This window comes from Cyprinodon tularosa, unplaced genomic scaffold (genome assembly GCF_016077235.1).
Source record: "Cyprinodon tularosa strain WSP-4 unplaced genomic scaffold, ASM1607723v1 ctg332, whole genome shotgun sequence".
Lineage (NCBI taxonomy): Eukaryota > Metazoa > Chordata > Actinopteri > Cyprinodontiformes > Cyprinodontidae > Cyprinodon > Cyprinodon tularosa.
This window is the reverse complement of record NW_024039044.1, coordinates 233,366-254,478: the sequence shown is the minus strand read 5'-3', so window position 1 is coordinate 254,478 and position 21,113 is coordinate 233,366. Positions and strand designations below refer to the sequence as shown.

At 42.0% G+C, this 21,113-nt stretch overlaps 1 protein-coding gene across 6 annotated transcripts in view; it reads left to right on the top strand.

The window, feature by feature from the left end:
• znf423 (zinc finger protein 423) overlaps positions 1-21,113 on the top strand; it is a 165,878-nt gene that overhangs the window by 38,730 nt on the left and 106,035 nt on the right. For all 6 annotated transcript variants that reach the window (XM_038294000.1, XM_038293999.1, XM_038293998.1 and 3 more), the window contains exon 3: positions 1,765-1,947. In XM_038294000.1, coding sequence (XP_038149928.1) covers positions 1,765-1,947 — 183 coding nt within the window. The remainder of the gene's footprint in view (positions 1-1,764; positions 1,948-21,113) is intronic.

Sequence of the window (21,113 nt, the reverse complement as noted above, 5' to 3'; positions counted from 1 at the left end):
TAAAGGGATGAGTATTTTTTTAAGCAGTATAGAGGCGAGAAGGAGAGACTGGTACGCTGGAGTGCAAGATGGAGAGGTTTCATCTGTCTCTTTCCTCTGTTGCTATGACAGCAGGTTGTGTTGGCATGCGTTGGAGCTGGCGCTGCCCTCACCTCTGGCATCAGGACACCCTAGGGAGAACGTGCACGTGGTGTGTGCACACTCAGTTTGTATCTATTTTTGCATGTAATAATTTCCAATAAAAATTGGAGAGAGAAAAGCCCTCTTTTTTTTAAAAGACATTTTATTTGGCTCTCACAGATGGCTAAATGAAGAAATCACAGACAAACTGATCATTCAGCTTCAAATCTTAATTTAATCTCCACAACATTTGAGTTTATTTGAAAAATATCTGTGTGTGAGTATGTGCACGCTCATATACAGGAGTGTGTATGAACACGAGGGGCTTCTCGGTCTCCCTGACCAGACGGCACTCTCACCACTGGACAGATGGCCAACACCCTCCTTCTCTTCTTCCTCATCCCTCCTTCTTTCCCTCCATCACTATCCTCCTCTCCTGCGGCAGCATCTAGCACCTCATCACCCCAATCCCTCGTTCCCCACCTCCAGCAATCCCTTCGTCCCAGCATACCTCTGCCCACAATAAATCAAGAGGTGAATCCCTCTTCTGTCCCACTTTGTCTCTTTTACTCCTTAGGTTAGGCTTTTTCCTATATTTACTGTCTGCATCATAAATATAGAAAAATAATTGAATGAAGGATTATTTTTTATGATGTAAAAAAGACTTTTACCCTGTCTAGGAAAGCATGGCTGAACGATAAACCAAATAGAAACTGGGTTTATAGAAGAGATGAAAAAAGTGGATTATTGCTAGAACCAATGATTAAAACAATGGAAATCAATAATCTCCTAGGCTATTTGTTTTATCTTTGCTTTCGTAATGCTTGACAAGTAAAATGTCCTTTAAAGGTCTCCTGCATATCCAAGTCCTGTCTATATATATATATTTTTTTACATTAAGTCATTTAAAGCAGCATTTTCACTGCTCTTGTGGTAGTTCTCAAGTCCAATCAAAGGGTTTCTTTTTTCCTTTCCCTTTTTCTGCATAGTTTCATTCTGTTTTTTTTTTCCTTTTCTTGTCTTTGCACATTGCTGGTGTTTTTCATTCCCATTTGATTTGTTTTTGTTGCTTCTACAGAAAAGTAACAAAAAGCTTGCCTTTTCCTTTCTTTTTAAAATTTCATTTGGTGTATTTTATTTTTCTTTTTACTTCTGATTTTTCACCTTTCATCAGTCCATTTTTCCTCTTCTTTTTCCTTCTCCCCATCTCAAAGCTTCTGTACTTTCCTTTTTTTGGTTTCTTACATCCTTTCCTTGGTTGCCTTTCCTTTCCTCTCTCTTCCTGCCCTTCCCCTCTCCTGAGCCCAGTGTCTTCAGTGTCAGTCCTGTTGGATCCCCAGCATTTATAATGTGATAATAAGGTGTGAAAATGGAGACACAATGGAGCGGTGAGGATTGGGCCGCCGCAGCCCTCCGCTGGTGTCCTCTCACACTCTCGACTGCTACCAGAACACACACATTCACACACAGTGTTGGAGGCTAAAGTGGCGACTCGGATGGGGAATATTTAGCAGTGAGGGGGTGATCTTTAGTTAAATACTCTGAAACATCCAGTTTGTTCAGCTGGGTCTTATGAAAAAGTAAACATGAAGCAAAACCATAAGGTCTGTTATAATAAAGTAACGTTATTTTGTTCATCCTCAGACGTTCCTGCGCCTAACAGAGAGCTGGAGCTAAAAGAAGGCCAGGGGGGCGAAGATGGGGAGCAGGAGGAGCGCGACGATGACGACCTGGATGATGAGTCCATCTTCACCTGCGATAACTGTCAGCAGGACTTCGACTGCCTGGCAGAGCTCACCGAGCACAGAACCAACCACTGCCCAGCCGGTGAGACGTTTAGTCCGATCCTGGTTTTGGTTTCATCTTTTTAAGTTATTTTTTCTTACTATGGAAGCTGTGAAGCAGATCTGTGATTAAACAGGCTGCAGGGTCTTCAAACACTCGGGTGGCTTCATATTGAATCACCAGCCTGAAGTTTCCTTTCTGCATACCTTTAGCTATAATCAGTAATATCCACACGTTCCACTGGGACCCACACAAAGGCTGCTGTTGGTACTGGTGTAATTAATGGGGCGGCTGAAAGGAACGCGACAGGGGCATCTGGTTCCTCCAGATTAATCCGAACGCTACCGTCATAAGCCCACACAGACTCTGTCTGCCTCTGTAAGATGTGTGTGTGTGTGTGGACTCGTTTTTAGCACAGTATAGGGACTGTAATCTGTTTACACTGTCATGTCATGGGGACCTATATCCTTATGGGGACCAAAAACCTGGTGCCCAAATGGTTAAGTTTTCTTGTTTGGGCTGGGGTTGGTTTTGGGACTTTCAGTTCAGGCCTTGGGTAAGGCAGACATATTCATTTTTTTAAATAGCAAAGTCAGGCCTTTGATATAAAAACTTACTTACTTTGCTTACTTTACATTTTACTGTTCCAACAGAAAAAGGTTGTTAGAAATGATTTAATGTGTTTCATACGGTCTGTGTAGTTTAAGAGCATTGCTATACTGTAGGTGCTCTAGATTTAACCAAAAGGCTAAATTCAATCTGGAGTAGCTGAGCAGAGAAAAAAAAGCAGCTAAATAAAACATCAGATATTTATATGCAATAAACTGTAAATATGCAAAAAAAGAAGCTAAAAACAGTTATCAGACATTTGATCAAATATGACCAAAGGGAAAAAAATGTAACAGGATGTTGGACTGGCAAGGTTCTCTTCCTGGCCTGCAGACCTTTGCTGCGGGTCCTCCTCTATCTACCGGTACCTTCTTTCTTTCTACCGACTTTCAAATTAAAGCATGTGGTGCCAAAAAAGTACAAACATATTAATGAAATATAAACATCTAACCATATATTAGATTAGAGGATGGCAGAGATGGAGGCGGTTGGACCAGACATTCAAGTCCGGATCAGGTAAACAAACTGATTGTTGGTTGAAAAATAGAATGTCTGACTATAAGTAAGCCAGTTTTTAGATGGTTTTCCACAGGCTGCTTGAATTTCATGATTAGCTTAAAGTTTATGATTCTGTCTTGATAAGCTTAAAACTCAAAAGATTAAGTAGAAGTTGTACCGACCTATTCTGATCAATACCCACATGCAAGCAAAGTTCAATAATCTTTCACTAGCTAGGTTCAAGATTAGATTTTTCGTAAGGTCTTGTTGCTTTTTTTTAACGTTTTCTATTTTTCATGTTTGCTCCCAGCCTGTAAGTAAATACAGCTCCAGTTGCCTCCACCGTGTCACACTCAGAGACACCCGCTCAGCGAGCCGCACACAGGGCTGCTGTCAGAGCACAGGATGTGGCCTGTGATTTCAGCAGAGGAGTCTATGTAGGGCTACATGTTGCTGAGCGAGAAATCCAAGGGAGGGGGCTGTGACTGAGAGGGAGCGCAGGAGAAATGAAATGATAAACCATGTTTTTCCCCCGAGGAAGAGCAACTTAGATTGAAGCGTAATCCCACAGCTCTGCAGAATCTGCTCACACTTCGTTGCAAGCTTTTTGTGTATTTGTTTTCATATTTGTGTCGCTCGGTCATTGTGCACATGCTAAAACATGTGAACGGATTGTGGTGGTGGGATGATACGGCTCTGGTGATTATTGGGGAGAGGGCTAGATGGGATTGGACACAATGAAGAATCCTCTTTTAATTCTCTGGAGGATCCTGGAAGTCAGAGCATTGGGACAAAGATGCACACAAACGCTTGGAAAATCACGAGAAACTAGCGGCCTTCCGGGGATAAACACACGCCAGTCTGGATATGCATGAGAGAGTTAATGTGTTCATGCATTCTGTGCTTTGATTTAGTTAGAATTTTGTCCCTGAACAGAAAGCAAATCCGTAGACTTCAGCTATCTTGATGAGAACATGCAGATGGGGCAATCTTGTTAAAAAAAAAAAAAAAAAAAAAAAAAACATGCTATGATGTTAGCTGCAAGTTAGGGTTTGAAAAACAAAATGGATCAATTTACTCATATCAGTCCACTAAAAGAATGTTCCAGAAACTAAGAAGGGTGTTTTGTAAGCACGATATTCTGGTGCATTTTAAATCCAACAACCCTCTCTTATTTTTTACACACTAACTCTAAGCAGCAGCTATGAAACACATAGGCCAACATTAAACAAACATCTCCTCTGGTCGAGAATCTGTGGTTAGTTTACATCTCCAGGACAAGGAATGATCACCCGAAAACGACAACGCACATTTTTGACTAAAACAGGTGGTTCAATAAGATGAAGGAAGAAAAGCCTAAACTAAACCAGGGAGGTGAACAGTTTCATCTGAATAACTCTTACTGTGCAGATCTGAATCCTTTCCCCAGGAAGATCATCCTGAATGGAGGTTGGGGACAGTGAATGCGCTGATTGCCCCATCACAGACCTTAATGGCTCTCTTAGTTTGTTTGTCCTTAAAACAACTTTTTCTCTATTACTGTACTCTACAATGTTCAGGATATAACTGAGATCTGATGAACCTGGAAGCCAAAGGCCAGTTTCTCACACTGTTTTTCATGCTCTTGAAGACCTTCCATAAACGGGGGAGTAGCGGCCTACTGGTTAGGGCATAGAGCTTGGAATCCTGAGGTTGTAAGTTCGAGCCCCACTCCCACAGACTGCCACTCTGGCTCCCTGAGCAAAGACCCTAAGCATAACACTGCTCCCTGGGTGCTGCACAGTGGCAGCCCACTGCTCCCTAAGGGGATGGGTTAAATGCAGAGAGTTAATTTCATTGCTTTGTACTTGTGACAATGTAATGACAAAAAAACGCTGAAAAAAATAAATATAAATAGTCTTTGAGCACCTGATTTATCCATGAGATCAGACCACCTTCTTCTTCACGTATATAGCCCAGTTCTACAGTTTCCGCTTCTTCTAGATGTCTTTGGGTGGAGGTCAGCTTTGGTACGGTAGGTCTCCAGCAGCTAAGGGGTTAATATTAGATATGTCCAACCCACACTCATTACATGCATCTGTGCACCTAGGACATTGGTTTAGCTGCGTTTGCTCTGACCAAGCCAACACTGCCCTTCAGTGGTCATGATACTGTGGCTGATTTGGTTATAAAACAACCTCAGTCAGTTACCACTGTAGTAAGATGTTAGAGCCCACCCAGATAACTCATTTTACTGTCAGATTCAGACCAGAGAAACTGGTGAAGAATTGACTTTAGAGGAGATAATTACTGTAAATATAACTTACTAGTTATTCTATGAAATTGATTGGGCATCACACAGGGTTTGAGCTCAGTGCAAAGGTTTGTTTTGAAAAGCAGCTTTGAAGAAGGCTTCTCTTTTCTTTATTCCTTGAGCAGATATTTTATCTCTAGAGCTGATCTCCGTTTGATTCAGAGCTTTTCTTTATCCCCATAGCTTTACTCCTAAACTCTGACTGGTAATTGGAAATCATCCACCTGTTCTTAGCAGCTTTATTTATTCTATAGAAGAAAAAAACAAACAAACGACTCCCTACTTCAATAAAATCATATTCATTTTATTTGATTTTATTTAAATTACATTTTCTAAATGAAATTTTTATTCATTTATTAACTGAACTTTTTTTCAGAGAAATCGTTTTTTCAACTTTTAAAAAACAGAAACACTGCTTTTTGTTTTTCTGTTTATCGTTCTCTAAACCTTTCAACAAACTTTTAGTTATATTGGTGAATTTAAAGAATCAGGAAACAAACTTTAAACATGTTTATTATAAGATCTTTTAACATTGCTAGAAATATCTGGAATCTGGAACATTAATAAGATGCATACGGTGTTCATTTTCAATGCTCATTTCTACTTTTACTAAATGCAAAACCACAAGGTAAGAATGGAAAATGAGACGTTTGCAAAATTTCTCTGTAAAACTGGCAAAAAATGTTTGAATTTTGTAATTATTGTTCTGACTTTCTGCGTAAATGTTCTCAGACTTACAGTAAATCAGTTTTAAAACAGAACTGATGCCATTCCCAAGTGGCGGTTGAAGAGCGCTGTTCGTTAGCCGCAGTGTTCAGCTGGTATCTGTGACGCTAACTACACTGTGGTAGTAAAAATGGGTCCCAGGTTAGCAGCTAGCCGCTGCATGCTGTAACACTGAATGGGTCCCAGGTGCGAGCATGAAGCACCAAGTAATTCAGAACCCACTCCAGCGGAAGGCCTGTAAAGAGGCTCCATTAATTTGAGTGGAAATTGGACAAACACACGCAGACACACAAGCAGTGGCTGCAGATCAATGATGAGTGCGAGCACTCAAACACGCACATACCCACAGACTCCACACGTCTGCTTAATGGAGCGCTGCGTTAATGTGCACAAGTGTGATAGCTTCACCGGCTGTGTGTGCGAGGGATAAGGATTACATGTTTCTGTCTCCGCAGCGTTGTTGTTATTCTGTACGGCTCCAGCTTTAAGCCGCCGTGTGACGGCTGGGTTTGAATTATAGATCAATTATTCAGGATGTGTGACCCCGCATTCACTCCCTGTGAGCCATTTATTATATTCTGTTGGCTTTAATTAGACGTAAACAACTGTCGTACTGTTTTAATCAGACATAAAACAATTTGTTATGTTGGTTATCTTCACTGTACAGTTACTCTGGATGAATTAGTGTAACTGCAGGGCTCAAAGGTCATAATTGTGTGTTCATTGAAAACTCTTTATGACTGGAATAAAACCGGAAAATGTACGCTAAAGGCCTCAGCTTCCATCCTTACATTTTTGTCTGCCTATCTTCCATGGGTTTATGGAGGTAGCATTGTGTGATTCCGTCCTGCTTTTTCTTAGAGTTCCCCAATGAGATCTCGGTGTGAGCAGATCTCAGTTTAGTTGGATTTAAAGTGGACATTCAGAAGGCATGCCAAGGAGAAGAATCACCTAAACCAAATCATTCCAATGTAAAGGAGCAGTGGCTTTACTTAAAGCCTCCCCGGGATGATAGAGCTGTTCTGTTTAGCTTTAAGGCAGAGGCAAGGCACCGCACTGACAAAGTTCATGTCAGCAGGTTTTACCCAGAATCTTTTTCTTTTAGTCATGACCCATATCTCCTGGCTACAGGTGTAGGTTGGAGATGATAAATCAAGAGCTTTCCTTTTTGGCTCAGCCCCTCTTACCATGTCAGATTGGTGCATTGCCCTCATTACTGAAGACGAAGCCCCAGCCTATTCATCAGCCTCCCACTTCATCCTGTCGCCACTAAGATATGGAAACTCCGTCCTCTTAATGTGGAGATTCATCCCCGGAACTTGAGAAAAGTAGAAAAGCTGACTTCATGTTGGACCTTTGTCAGCAAGAAGCTAATTTTAATATTTGCCTTGAGCGTCAGCTCACTAACAGGACAGACTCAGTGTTTCTATGCAGGGAGGCTTCCTCTGTATAATTCCTTTAAGTCAGCCAGATTTTCCTGCTACCTTAAAGAATTATAATAAGTAGTTTTCTTCAATTTCTGGAGTCTTTCACGGTTTTTTGATTGGCAGCTTTTTGACAAGAATCTGTACCATGATTGTCATGTTTGCAAGCTTTTAAAGGACCAATGTCCAGAGTGGCTGAGTTAAAGGAAAACTTTAATGAATTAAAAAAGTAAATAATGGAGAACAACAAAAGAACAAGTCAAGAAACCAAAGTAGTGGCTTTTATAGGGACCAATAATTGTATTTACTGAGGGGCAAGTGGAAAATGATTATGAAAGCAGGTGAGTAATTCAGAAGATGCTATAAACCAGCTTGGTCAGAACAAACGTGGGTAGACGGCGAAAGAGAGACTAATTAACATGAATGAAGATAAACAAAGAAAGCATTGATTAATGAAGAAAAAAAAACACAAAAAGCTCAAAAGACTTTTTATGTCGTAAAGCCACCTTAAATTAGTTTTGCTGTTGACATAGCCTTTGTTCTCTTACTCCGCCCCCTAAAAAATGGCCTCCTGGATGGTGAGCCGCGCTGTTCCTGTGCTATGAGTGTTTCTAGCAAACTGCTCTATCTTTCAGTTGCTTCAGCGAAAATGTTGCCGATGTTTTTACATGAAGTTGGCTCACTTGAACTCTGGGTTCTGCTTAGACTGTAATTTGTGTTGTGTGTCTGCCCCCTTTTAGTCCTGGCAGGGTGTGTATCGTGTGTGAGCCCTGGATATGTGAGGAGAGGCAGGCCAAGAGCGTGAGTCGAGGGAGTGTTGATGGGTCTCAGTAGGAGTCAGAATGTGGAGCAAAGGCTCCCTGAGGAGAGGAGGAGCGGAGAAAAACCTCCTGCAGATCAAATGGAGAACATTCTCTGGCCAAGCACACATAAAAACACACACGTATCCCATTAGGGAATGCTGAAACGCTTCCCCAACTGCTACAATTTTCCAAGGTTGGGTCAATGTGAATTGTTTGGATATTGAAACTGATTTAAAAGCTCTTCATTTGACAGTTTTCTTGTAGAAATTCAACACACTTAGTGCTAAAGCGCAGTGTGAGAAGGTTGTTAAAGATGACGGGGTAAGCAAATAAACGAGGGAGCTGTCCGTCAAGATGATGGGCAGAAACTGTCGATATCAGTGACAAATAGCTTGTCATTAACCCAGCTAGCTGGTGGGAAGGGGTCCACATGTACCGGAAAAGGCAGGAATACCATGCATGCACCCTCTTTAACCGTTTTTTGTGCTCTTCCTCTTGTATCCAGTCACAGTTTTCCCGTCTCACTTTTTTATAAGGAGACAAAGAAAAAAGAAAAGCAGAGAGAAGGTAAAAGATGGGTAAAGGGAGCGGAAGGAGGAGACAGGGGCCTTTGGGTGACTGGTTTTTCCTCCTTTGGGACGTCCTCCCTCTGCAGAGCTCTAACCGTCTGTTGCAACCCGCAGAAACACACACACACACACACACTCACACACACATACCTCACTGCGTCTGTCATCAGGAAAGCAGCTGAGTCCTGTGAGGCCAAGACTCTTATTAAAACCACAGATCACTTTCTAGCAGAGAGGATGGAGGGATGTAATCTGAACCAGAATTACTGAGCGACTCGTGCGCTCCTTCTCTAACCAGGATTCTCCAGCTCGGTTGTTTCAGTTGTTCGTTTTCCCCCTGCTGTTCACCCTCCCCCCCTTCCGTGGCCGTGCGGGCCCCCCCCCTGTGCCCGGGGGTGGCCCAAAGATTCCAACGCTGAGCTCCTGGCATACATACAAGTGCACAGCGTATGCACAGACACACACAGACACAGCTGGCTGCTGCTCAGGTTTTCCAGGGAGAAAGCAGGAGCCCGGCACCTGAGGAGAAGAAGAAGAGGAGGAGGAGGGGGGGAAGGGGTGGGTGGGTGTAGGGGGTGCCACAGAGAAGTCATTTTTCATCACAGGGTTCATTTTTCACTGCAGAGTTCTCCCAGTCTCTACATCGCTCTATTTCTCTTTATCTGTCCTCTCCTCCTCCTGTTCCCCTCCCTTGATCCCGCTTTGTCTCTCTTTATCTTCCCTTTTTCCCTTTTCTCCCCCCCCTTCCCCACCTCTCCTCTAAACTCTTTCCATCCTCTCTCTGTCTCTCTCTTTTTCAGCCTACTTTCTCCTTTATGAAATATGGATGGGAGCAGTTTTGGGCGCGCTGAGAGGTTTGCAGTCGGAGGGAGGGACGGATGGAACTTGGGAACCGGCAAGAAAACGAAAGGAGGGAGGGAGGGGAGCTGGTGTCTCAGCAGACGTGCCTTGTGCATGCACCTAAACACCTCACTGAGCAATCTGTCAACATGTCAGCAACACATGTTTGGTAAAAAAAAAAAAAAAAAAGAAGAAGAGGTGAAAAAAAAAAAAAAAACTTCCCCCCTCTCCGGTGGGAGTAATGGCTCCCACCAGGACTCTGGAAATGCTTTGAATTCAGCAGATTTCTATTGCCGGGTTCTCCGCCGAGGCCTTTTTTTTTTTTTTTTTTTAAACCATGCCTGCATCTCAGAAATTTGAGACCAAGGACCCCTGGGGGCGTCCTTTCATAATGCCTGAAAATGTAGGGTTATATTGTGTGCTCCTACCCATGGGGCTTTTATTAATACCTGTATTCACTGCCACTGGAAATTACACAGGCGGCGCTGCAGGGCCCCGCGCTCACTCCAGGAAGGCAGAAAGACTCTGCGGGGACGTTTTTCTTTTTCTTCCCTTCCTCCCCCTCTTCTTCCTCCTTCCCCTCCTACTTTGACTCTCTTCCCTTTTCTACTTACTTAATGCAAGAGTGAAAAAGAAGAATTTGCCAAAGGACACCGGGAAGTGAATGTGAGTGTGTTGGCACCAGCTAACCCTCTTGTATTCAGCCCTACTTTGCTCCGAGGAAAAGAAACACTCCATTAAAAATGCAACTTCCTTCATCCTCTCTGTCCTTGTGTGACTGTGAGTGGATCTGGCAGTGAGTAAATATTTGTGTGTGAAGTTTAGCTCCATCGTCCAGTGCAAAGTGTTTGATTTTTGCTTCATTAGAATTCAATCAGCCGAAGGCTTTTTCTCACTGTGTTTACTTGTATTGATCCAATATTTACATTTCAAGTTATAGAAATCTACATTTACATTTTAATGAATAAATCATCTTGGATTATTTTTTCTGTCTTTATTCAACAACCAGCTGGCTCATATACTCGCTCATTTATATTTGGATTATTATCATGATCGGCCGCTTTGTTTAGATACCTTTCAAGCCAAAAGAAAAGCATTATTTGTCCGTTTCTTCTTTTGAAGCGAAAAGTAGATGCTGTTGCAATTTGTTTTTTGTTTACTTTGAGATGTTTAAAAGAAAGACGTTTGAGGTTTTTGCAAACAGATGATTTACACTTTTGCACATTTAAGATACAGGAAATAAACTTGGTAAAATGTTGGTGGTGTACAAAAATCAGAGAACAGAATCTTTCAAATATGGATTCCAAAGGGGAAAATTAGGGAAACTTACTATTTTATTCTGTAAATCAGATGTCTAACCAGAACTTACTTACTATGAAATATAAAAACAAACAAACAAAAAAAAAACACAAAAAATTTTAGGGGTAACACGTTTAGATATGAAGGCCTAAATATTTCATATTGTTAAAACATCTGAGTCACATCAGATAAATCCACAGACCTGTCTACAAATGTGTCCAATAAAGAAAACTTTTTTATATACTTACACCTAAAAAAAGGTTAGAAATAATAATAAATGTTGATTTTTTTAAACATATTTGAAATACAAAAAATCATACAATAGAGCATGAATAACATAAAATGGTGCCCCCATAGGATGTGTTTTATCTCCACTCTTTCTCTATGTTCACAAGTGATTGCACCTCATCCATCCCGTCTCTTAAACTCCGGAAGTTTGCATGACACTGGTCTGATCCTGGACATCAGGATCACCTAGAGCTTAACCTATGGACCATGGAGATGGTGGTGGATTTCCGCAGAACATCTCCCTGCACTACCACGTAACCTCACTTCCAGTTCTTAGGTCCATCTACATGAAACAACAAGACCTGCAGACCTGGTTGGAGAACTAGGTTGGATAAAAGAGCAGCTAGCATCTCTGCAGACCCCAAGCATCCTGGACACAAACTGTTTAGATTTTTACCTTCAGGTCAATGCTAAAAGCAAGGTGCCACAGAGACAATTTCTTCCCTCAGGTTTTCTCTCTGATGAACAGTCAGAGGAAATATTACTGTGGTCTCATAATGACAATAGTCTTTATGCTTCAGAGTCCCCACACCAATACCATGTCTTTAAAAGAACATCATATAGATGTATATATATATTTGCGTATACCATTATCTGTATATATGTATATATATTTATTAAAAAATGTTGACACATGTATGGTTAAATATCTTTACTAAGACCAAAGTGGAACCAGAGTCAAATTAATTGTAAGCAAACCAATTAAACCTTATCCTAATACAATAAACGATGTTATCTATCAACGTGAAAAAGAAAATCCATGTAATGTTTATCTTTCAGAGGAGATTCACAGTTTCCTGTATCTGTAAAAGCTGACCAAGCAGAAACTTCAAGGAGATTTCTAATGAGAAATAGCTCTTATTTTGGGGCAATGATATAAAAAATGAAAAGGCTTCAGCGCACATCATCCCCACCTACTGGAAAATAGCAAAAGTACAGCCCTGAAGTAAACTTTTTGCCTCTTTAACTGATGTTTCAAAAAAGCTAATCTCTCATCTGCCTTTTTTTGTTTGTTTTTTTGCTCTTGAACCCTGAGGCAAGGCAAGGCAAGGCAAATTTATTTGTATAGCACAATTCAGTAAAAAGACTATGCAAAGTGCTTTAAAAGATTAAAATATAGGAAAACAAAACAGAATCAGAGCAAGTAGAAGAAAAAAAATATATATAATAAAAAAAATGCAGAAACAAGAAAGAACATTAAAAGCAGTTGGACTAAAGAAAATAAAAAAATGAACTAATGATGAAGCATCATAACAGAAGTTTCACGTTCTCGTTGATGTTTTGTTGATGACTCTAAAATCCCATCTTCCATGAACACAGCACATGAATAAAAGTGCATATTGAATGGTTAACTCGCAGTGGTCCTGCAGGGGCTCATCTCTCAGCGATGGAAGTGCTTTCTGGACGTAAAGATGTTTTTTCTGTCCTCATAGATCTATATTCATCAGTTTGTTTTAAGTATTCTTTTTTGTGTAGATGGGTCAGGATAGAATCGTTGTGGGGCCATGTGGGGCCCCCCCTTCATATGTGTGTACATGTGGGGGGTGTTTGGATAATGAGGAACAGGCCATTGCCTTGGATTCCTGCACCCCTGCCAACAACCCTCCTGCTGCCATCTGGGACGTCTCTCATTTTTTTCTTCTCTTTCTCCATCTTCTTCATCTTGCTCCTACCTTACCCCCCTTCCTGTATTTTTGCACACCTCTCCAATCCTCCCCTCTCGCCCCTTGTTCTCAGAGCCTACAGTGTCTTCCTGCCTCCGTCCCTCCCCCCCCTGCTGAGTTCTCAAACTCCAAACTGACCACATCCCTTCCTTTCACCCTCTTCCACCCTTCCCCCACAGCTTCCCTCCATTCTCTCCCCATCATCCCTGTTCCCTGTGGAGCTGGCCCCAAAGCTCTGATCCCTTCCTCCATGCCCCCTCAAACCTCCCCACTGTGCCCTCCAAAGTCACACACACACAACATGCACACACACACATGCACCCTGTGGTAGCTGGCCCCAAACCAGCCCCTCTTTACCTCCCCCCCTCTGTTTTCCCCTATTTCTTTCTCCGTTTTCCCCACCTCTCTCTCTCCCACACCCTGTTTGATGCTTTTGATTTGATATGCACTTCATTCAGGATGTTTTTCGTCTTTCACTTTAAATAAAAGACTAATTGCATTAAATATTATAAACATTGGCCTTCAGGAAAATAATTTAATGCAGCTGAATTTTACTGCCAAGAACACGATGTGATCTTAAGTTAACCTACAGCTGCAGGTTGCAAGTTAGGACTTTGCAACCTACTGTGCAAACGTGGTCCTTCTTCCCAGTCACTTTCGATTTAAAGTCATTTTTCCACCGGTTGTAGTCCAGAACATCAAAGACGTCAAACTTTGAGTGCAGAGACTTAAAGCTTTCCTGATATTTTACTGTTTCGAAAGAAATTATTTCAATTCTTAAAAAATGTTCAGGTCTGTACAAATCCTGATAATACAAAGATCCTTTGGTGCTCAGGACTTCTCGGGCGAAAAACACGAAACTTTTCAAGGTTTGTTGAGCATGGACGTAAGGCAACAGAATAAATAAAAGCTATTTTTAAGCTAGCTTGCACAATTTTTCTTGTTAAAACTAGTTTATTGTATTTAGGTACATTGCTTTTATCTGAGAGTTTGATAGGCTCTTATTTTCCATCTGTTCTCTTCTGCTTCTTGGAAATACAGTAGTTCCGGTCAGTTCTGGGCCCACATCATGGTCTCCTGTAAATTGGACTTCTCAGCCAGATCTCTTAAGACTAGACTGCAAATAAACATTTTTTCAAAACTATTTAAAAACCTTCTTCTGATTTCCAAGCAGAGTTCCTCACCATATCAGTTTGTCATTCTAGTAAAAACAGTCATTTCTGCTGCTTGCATTCAGGATCTCCTTCTTATATGGTATAAATCTACAGGTGCTGGTCATAAAATTAGAATATCATGAAAAAGTAGATTGATTTCAGTAATTCCATTTAAAAAGTGAAACTTGTATATTATATTCATACATTACATACAAACTCATATATTTCAGATGTTTATTTTGTTTAATTTTGATGATTACAAATGACAACAAATGAAAATCTCAAATTCATCATATCAGAAAATTAGAATATTGTGAAAAGGTTCAAAATTGATGGCCCCTGGTGCCACACTCTAATCAGCTAATTAACTCAAACCACCTGCAAAAGCCTTTAAATGGTCTTTCAGTCTAGTTCTATAGGCTACACAATCATGGGGAAGACTGCTGACTTGACAGTTGTCCAAAAGACGACCATCGACACCTTGCACAAGGAGGGCAAGACACAAAAGGTCATCGCTAAAGAGGCTGGCTGTTCACAGAGCTCAGTGTCCAAGCACATTAATAGAGAGGCGAAGGGAAGGAAAAGATGTGGTCGAAAAAAGTGTACAAGCAAGAGAGATAACCGCACCCTGGAGAGGATTGTGAAACAAAACCCATTCAAAAATGTGGGGGAGATTCACAAAGAGTGGACTGCAGCTGGAGTGAGTGCTTCAAGAACCACCACACACAGACGTATGAAAGACATGGGTTTCTGCTGTCGCATTCCTTGTGTCAAGCCACTCTTGAACCACAGACAGCGTCAGAAGCGTCTTGCCTGGGCTAAAGAGAAACAGGACTGGACTGCTGGTGAGTGGTCCAAAGTCATGTTCTCTGATGAAAGTAAATTTTGCATTTCCTTTGGAAATCAAGGTCCCAGAGTCTGGAGGAAAAGAAGAGAGGCACTTCATCCACGTTGCTTGAAGTCCAGTGCAAAGTTTCCACAGTCAGTGATGGTTTGGGGTGCCATGTCATCTGCTGGTGTTGGTCCATTGTGTTTTCTGAGGTCCAGGGTCAACGCAGCCCCATACCAGGAAGTTTTAGAGCACTTCATGCTTCCTGCAGCTGACCAACTTTTTGGAGATGCAGATTTCATTTTCCAACAGGACTTGGCACCTGCACACAGTGCCAAAGCTACCAGTACCTGGTTGAAGGACCATGGTATCCCTGTTCTTAATTGGCCAGCAAACTCTCCTGACCTTAACCCCATAGAAAATCTATGGGGTATTGTGAAGAAGAAGATGCAATACACCAGACCCAACAATTCAGAAGAGCTAAAAGCCACTATTAGAGCAACCTGGGCTATCATAACACCTGAGCAGTGCCACAGACTGATCGACTCCATGCCACGCCGCATTGCTGCAGTAATACAGGCCAAAGGAGGCCCAACTAAATACCGAGTGCTGTACATGCTCATACTTTTCATGTTCATACTTTTCAGTTGGCCAACATTTCTATAAATCCTTTGTTTTTATTGGTCTTCAGTAATATTCTAATTTTCTGATATGATGAATTTGAGATTTTCATTTGTTGTCATTTGTAATCATCAAAATTAAACAAAATAAACATCTGAAATATATGAGTTTGTATGTAATGTATGAATATAATATACAAGTTTCACTTTTTAAATGGAATTACTGAAATCAATCTACTTTTTCATGATATTCTAATTTTATGACCAGCACCTGTACTGAACATAGAAGAGAGATGGATATATCAGTAAATTAAGAAATTGCCCTTGACCTTTGCTCCCTAGATGAGGCCCTGGTCCAGCTTTCCATCTTCTGCTCCATCACTCCTAACTTACCCATCTTCGGGTCAGTGTCTCCATCAGACTCAGAAAGAGCTTTCTGACCAGAAGTTCCCTTTAGGCAGAAAAAGTTTAAGTATGTTGCTCATGGTAAGATGGGGCTAGAGATGATTGGCAGCGCTTCAGTAGAACTGCTGCTTCTCATTGAAAAAAAATCTGATCAGTGTGCCCCCTAAGGTCAGGAGAGTCTGGGCTGGTGAAAAACCTCCTTTAAAGTTCTTCATAAGTAGTGCTCAAGTCCAGACCATCCTGTAACTTTTAGACACATCCCTTTTCTAACACACCTAAATCTAAAAGCTCAATCCCCTCATTTAGCTTAGCAGAGGCTTGGTAATGAGCAACTAATTTAATTCGGGTGTCTTAAAAATGGGGTGCATTTAAAAAGTTGCATTTATTCTTAGCTTTAGTTTTTGTTGCTCACAAACTTTATCTTCCATGTTTGTTAAGTCGATTCAGTCTGCAGGAGGTTGTGCATCGGAAGCAAACAGCGTTCTTTATGTCCGACACAAAGGGGGCCCCCAGGTGCACGCACACACACGCTCACATGCAGACTTTGACTCGTAGACAGTGGTGGCAAAGGCCAGCATACCGCAGGGAGAGGGTCTATAATAGTTTTAACCCAGTACTCAGGTGCATCTTGCTTTTGTCTGGCAAATGTCAGAGAAAAGCACAACTCCGGGGAAAAAACTCGGGAGGACACAGGGAAAATTGACGGGATCTGAAATGCAGGTGACTAAGAGGTAATTTCAGGTTGTTTTAATGTGGTTAGACACTGCATCAAAGACAGCAACATCTTCTCTGTGGGTTGAAATCTGAATCATGTTGCTTTCTGAGTGTTTCGTCCAGTTTGTGAACGGCTGTTTTGACCAGCTTTTCTCTCTGGGCCCCCGTTAATGTTGGGGGAGCTGTGAGCCAATGCTTCACTCTGTTCTCTCCACTCCTGAAGAGCTCCCTGGGGAACCAAGAGGACCAAACTCTGCCAGGCTCACACACACACACACACACACACACACACACACACACACACACACACACACACACACACACACACACACACACACACACACACACACACACACACACACACACACACACACACACACACACACACACACACACTAATATCAACCCCCCCAACACACACCCACACTGACGTCAGCTGCTTCGAGCCTTCTCCCCTGGGTGCTTTTGTTTCCACCCCCCCACCCTGCTCCCTCACCTCCATCTCTCCTTCCACTCCTCCAAATGTCTCTCCTCGTCCTTTGTCCCTAGAAATAGCTGTCCTGCTTACTGCCTGATTGGAATTCTCTTCACTCCATGAAGTCACAAGGGAGGGTCTTTGTGTCCATCATTATGTGTGCACATGTGTGCGATTTCTTCTTTTTTTTCATGCTGATGAGAGCATCCAACATTTCTGATGCATGTGTGGCTAATGCCGCGGTTCTCAAAGTGTGTGGCGCGACCCACTGGTGGGGAATTGAGACGTGACAGGTGGGGCGCGCCAAGTTCCGGTGTGTGTGTGTGTGTGTGTGTGTGTGTGTGAGACTATAAATATAGAATGTGTGAGAGCAAACTGTCCTTAAAGCTGTATGTTGCCGCTTTTTAGACCAATCAAACCCACAAAGTAATCATTAATAGCCTACATGCAGTCTAATTAAAAGAACATTAGATATGAGAAAAATTTCACCTGGAACTGAAGTGCCAAAATAATGATTGACGTGACGTCGGCATATTATTTGTAACGGAATAAACTTTCGCGCCCCAGTGTTGCCAACTCAGCGACTTTGTCGCTATATTTTAGACCCCTCCAGCGACTCTTTTTAAAAAAGGGACTAGCGACAAATTAGCGACTTTTGGAGACTCTTACGTGAAAGCACGTATCGTTCCTTTTCTTGTCCTCCAGCGGCAGGTGCTGCCGTGGGGCGCCTCCGTCCCAACCCCGTTCTCCCCCGCTATCGCAGAAGTCCCTCTCAGTGCTGCAGAGACACAGCATGTTTACCCTCAGCGTCCAGACTGCAAATAAAGCGCACATGCGCCGGGATTGACGGCGCAGGTTGATCATAAATAACTGAATTTGAAATATTTTATCTTAAATAAATAGGATCAGTTTATTGAAATTACGTCTGACTCCACCCTGAGGCTCAGGTTTAATGCTCAGACTAATAGTGAATTCTGGTTTGGAGTGGAGAGGGAGTATCCACTCATCGGGCAGAGAGCTGTGTGCATTCTTCTTCCCTTTGCCACATCATATCTCTGTGAGATGGGCTTTTCAGCTGTTGCTTCAATGAAAACAAAATACAGATCTCAGCTGAACATTGAGCATGACTTGAGAGTGGCAGTATCAAGCCTGCAACCCCGTTTTGAGAAACTGTGCAATGCAAAACAGGCTCATTGCAGCCACTAATGCAGGGATAAATAGAGCTGTATTGCCAGATGGATTTCACTTCTTTTCTTTTATTAACAGATTGCAGAGTGGCACTTTAATTTTTTCTATCTTTGAGCTTGATACAAATTTTGACACAGCTGCATTTTTATTTTCTTTATTTTTGAGCTTGCTGTTATTTGATGTAGATAGTTTGTATTTAGATACTACTTGTTACTTCAATAAAATTGGAAAATTTTAAGATTGTTGCATATTTCATTAGCATTGTGTTGGGGCGATGGGGACAGGCGGGGCTTGAAAATTCCCCCTTGTCCAAAGTGGGGAATGACAGAAAAAGTTTGAGAACCACTGGGCTAATGGATGCAGGAGGTTGCTTAGAGGAAGATGAAGTGTGTTTGTTGAATCTTAGGATTTATACTGGATTCAGAAACTCTGTAAACACTGTTCAGTTGTATTTTTTGACCTTCTTTCTACATCATTGATCCATCCACCCATAATCCATTCGTCTTTATGTCTCTGATGTTTCTAGCTTCAGTATTTACAGCCTTACAAATGTACAAATATTACTAACTTCAAAAGGAACTATAATGTCTATATGAAAAAGGTCTATAAAGGACTAAGATGGGCAAGCCTGAAATAAGAAAAAGTTAACTGATATTAAAACTATAAGAAATTAAAATGTTTTAATTTGTCATGTTCTCCGTCTACATTCAGAAGAAGCAACAGACAGGTTTTTTTGGGCAGTTTAGTCCAGAGCCTTAGAGAAAAGAAACTAAAAGCTGCCTAAACTTGTTTAGTTCTGGTCCTGGGAACACTCAGCAGGTCTCTGAAGACCTGAGGATGTCTGCATGGAGACGCACACACAGTCGTTAGGTTACTAAAGCTTCTCACTTAGAAGAGTGTTATCAGTAAATAATAGCTGATTTACCTCCTTGAGGTGTTTTAAACCATTGAAACATATTGAATTTAGACCAATATCTAATATTGATGACTGGAATCCACTGCCCCATGACTTTCCAAGATACCAACAAGGGTGTGCCTTTGTTTGTCTACCCACCTCTGACATATGATCCCTGTTGTAATGTTGTTTGGTTTGCGATTTCTAAACCAAACCTTGGTCTTAGCTTCTTAGCCCAGACAGCCTCGATGTTTTTCCCAGCAGTCTTCTTCAGGGGGTAAAAGGAGGATAAAATCTGAATCTGAATCACTTGAGGGAGGCGTTATAGAGATTGATGACCACAGGTAGGAATGATTGCTCCAATCTTTAGCAACTGCTTAGTCTCCAACACCTGGGACTTTGGAAGTAGTCAACTAGCTCCTGTAAGGATGTTCCAACAGTTTAGCAACTTTCTTTTTAACAGTGGCTCTTGAACAATGCATACATTTTCTCACTTTGGGATGATTGGTTCTCTTTTCCAGTTTTAGTTTCATCTGAAGTAAATTACCAGAATGAACTGATCTGTGTGTCTGTATGGAGAGTGGAGGCCTAGTGGTTACGGCATTGAGCTGGAAATCCTGAGGTTCTGAGTTCGAGCCCCACTCCTACAGACTGCCCCTCCGGGCCACTGAGCAAAGACCCTTAGCCCCACACTGCTCACCAGGCGCCGCACAATGGCAGCCCACTGCTCCCCAAGGGGATGGGGAGCAGAGAGTTCATTTCGTTGGTCTTTACATGTGACAGTGTAATGACAATAAATAGTAAAAGCTAAAAAAAACATATCTCATGTCAGTCCTTATTGTCCCAGTCAGATTTTTCTCTTTGTCCCCTTTGTATTCTGTATTTTTATTTTTTTCCATGTGTGTGTGTATGTTTAACAAAACTCCAAACCAACATTTTCCAAGTCGCCTCCTTTTCATTGTGTTCTCTGGCTGAGTGTTTTTGTGTTTGTGCATTTTTCTGCTCCCAGCAAGAATCCAAGTATTGGGGTTAAGGAACAAGAGAGTTCCTCCACCGTGGTCCCTCTTTTCCTACCCTCCCATCACCACCAACTCTCCCCTCTCTCTTTGTCTCCCTCTCTCTCTCTGCCTCACCCCTGCAAGTGGGATGTCTTAAAATATTAACCGATCTACTCCTGATTTTTTTTTTTCCAGATATGATAGAAAACATACTTGTGAATAAGTCAGGAGCAGAGTTTGCTCAGAGCGCAGCAAGACGGAGCATCGGATAAACAACATAAGACAAACAACGCCACAGAAGAAAAGGGGAAACACTAGGAAAGGAGAAAGAGGTGGAGGCGTTTATGGGTCCTTCCATCAATGCATCTTTGAAAGTCAGATTTTTTTAGTCACTTTCCTGGTTTCTGCCTCATGCTGTTTTTATTTTCTTCATGTTAATGAGAGCCACTCAGGTGGCTCCAAGCCTTGTTGAAACTTCCGTTTGTGTCCAGCTTCTTTTCCTGGAACAGTTTAATAGCGAGGGCTGGTTGTGTATGGGTATTTTGAGGGGTCTCCGTTGGTGGAGTTAGTGGATCCCCTCCCCTCACCCCATAGGCTGCCAAGCAGTGCGGCCTGCGAACCAGCAGATAAAACAGTGCTTGTGAAGTGAAGAAGCTCTCAGTCTTGTGTTCAGAGATTTGAACGCGCCTGTGTTTGCAATGTGTGTGGGTGTTTGGTGTGTGTTCGGGAGGTCGTCCTCAGAGAATAGTTTGTATGGTGGTGGTGGTGTGGGGGGGTTACAGTGACAGCTGCAGAGGGAGGCCGGGAAAGCTGACTGCTCACCGGCTGATAAGGGGGGGCTCTGCATCAGAGACACAAAAAGTAGAATGATAATTCTGCATTGCAACATGTACGCCCTCACATGTGAAGCTCAGGGA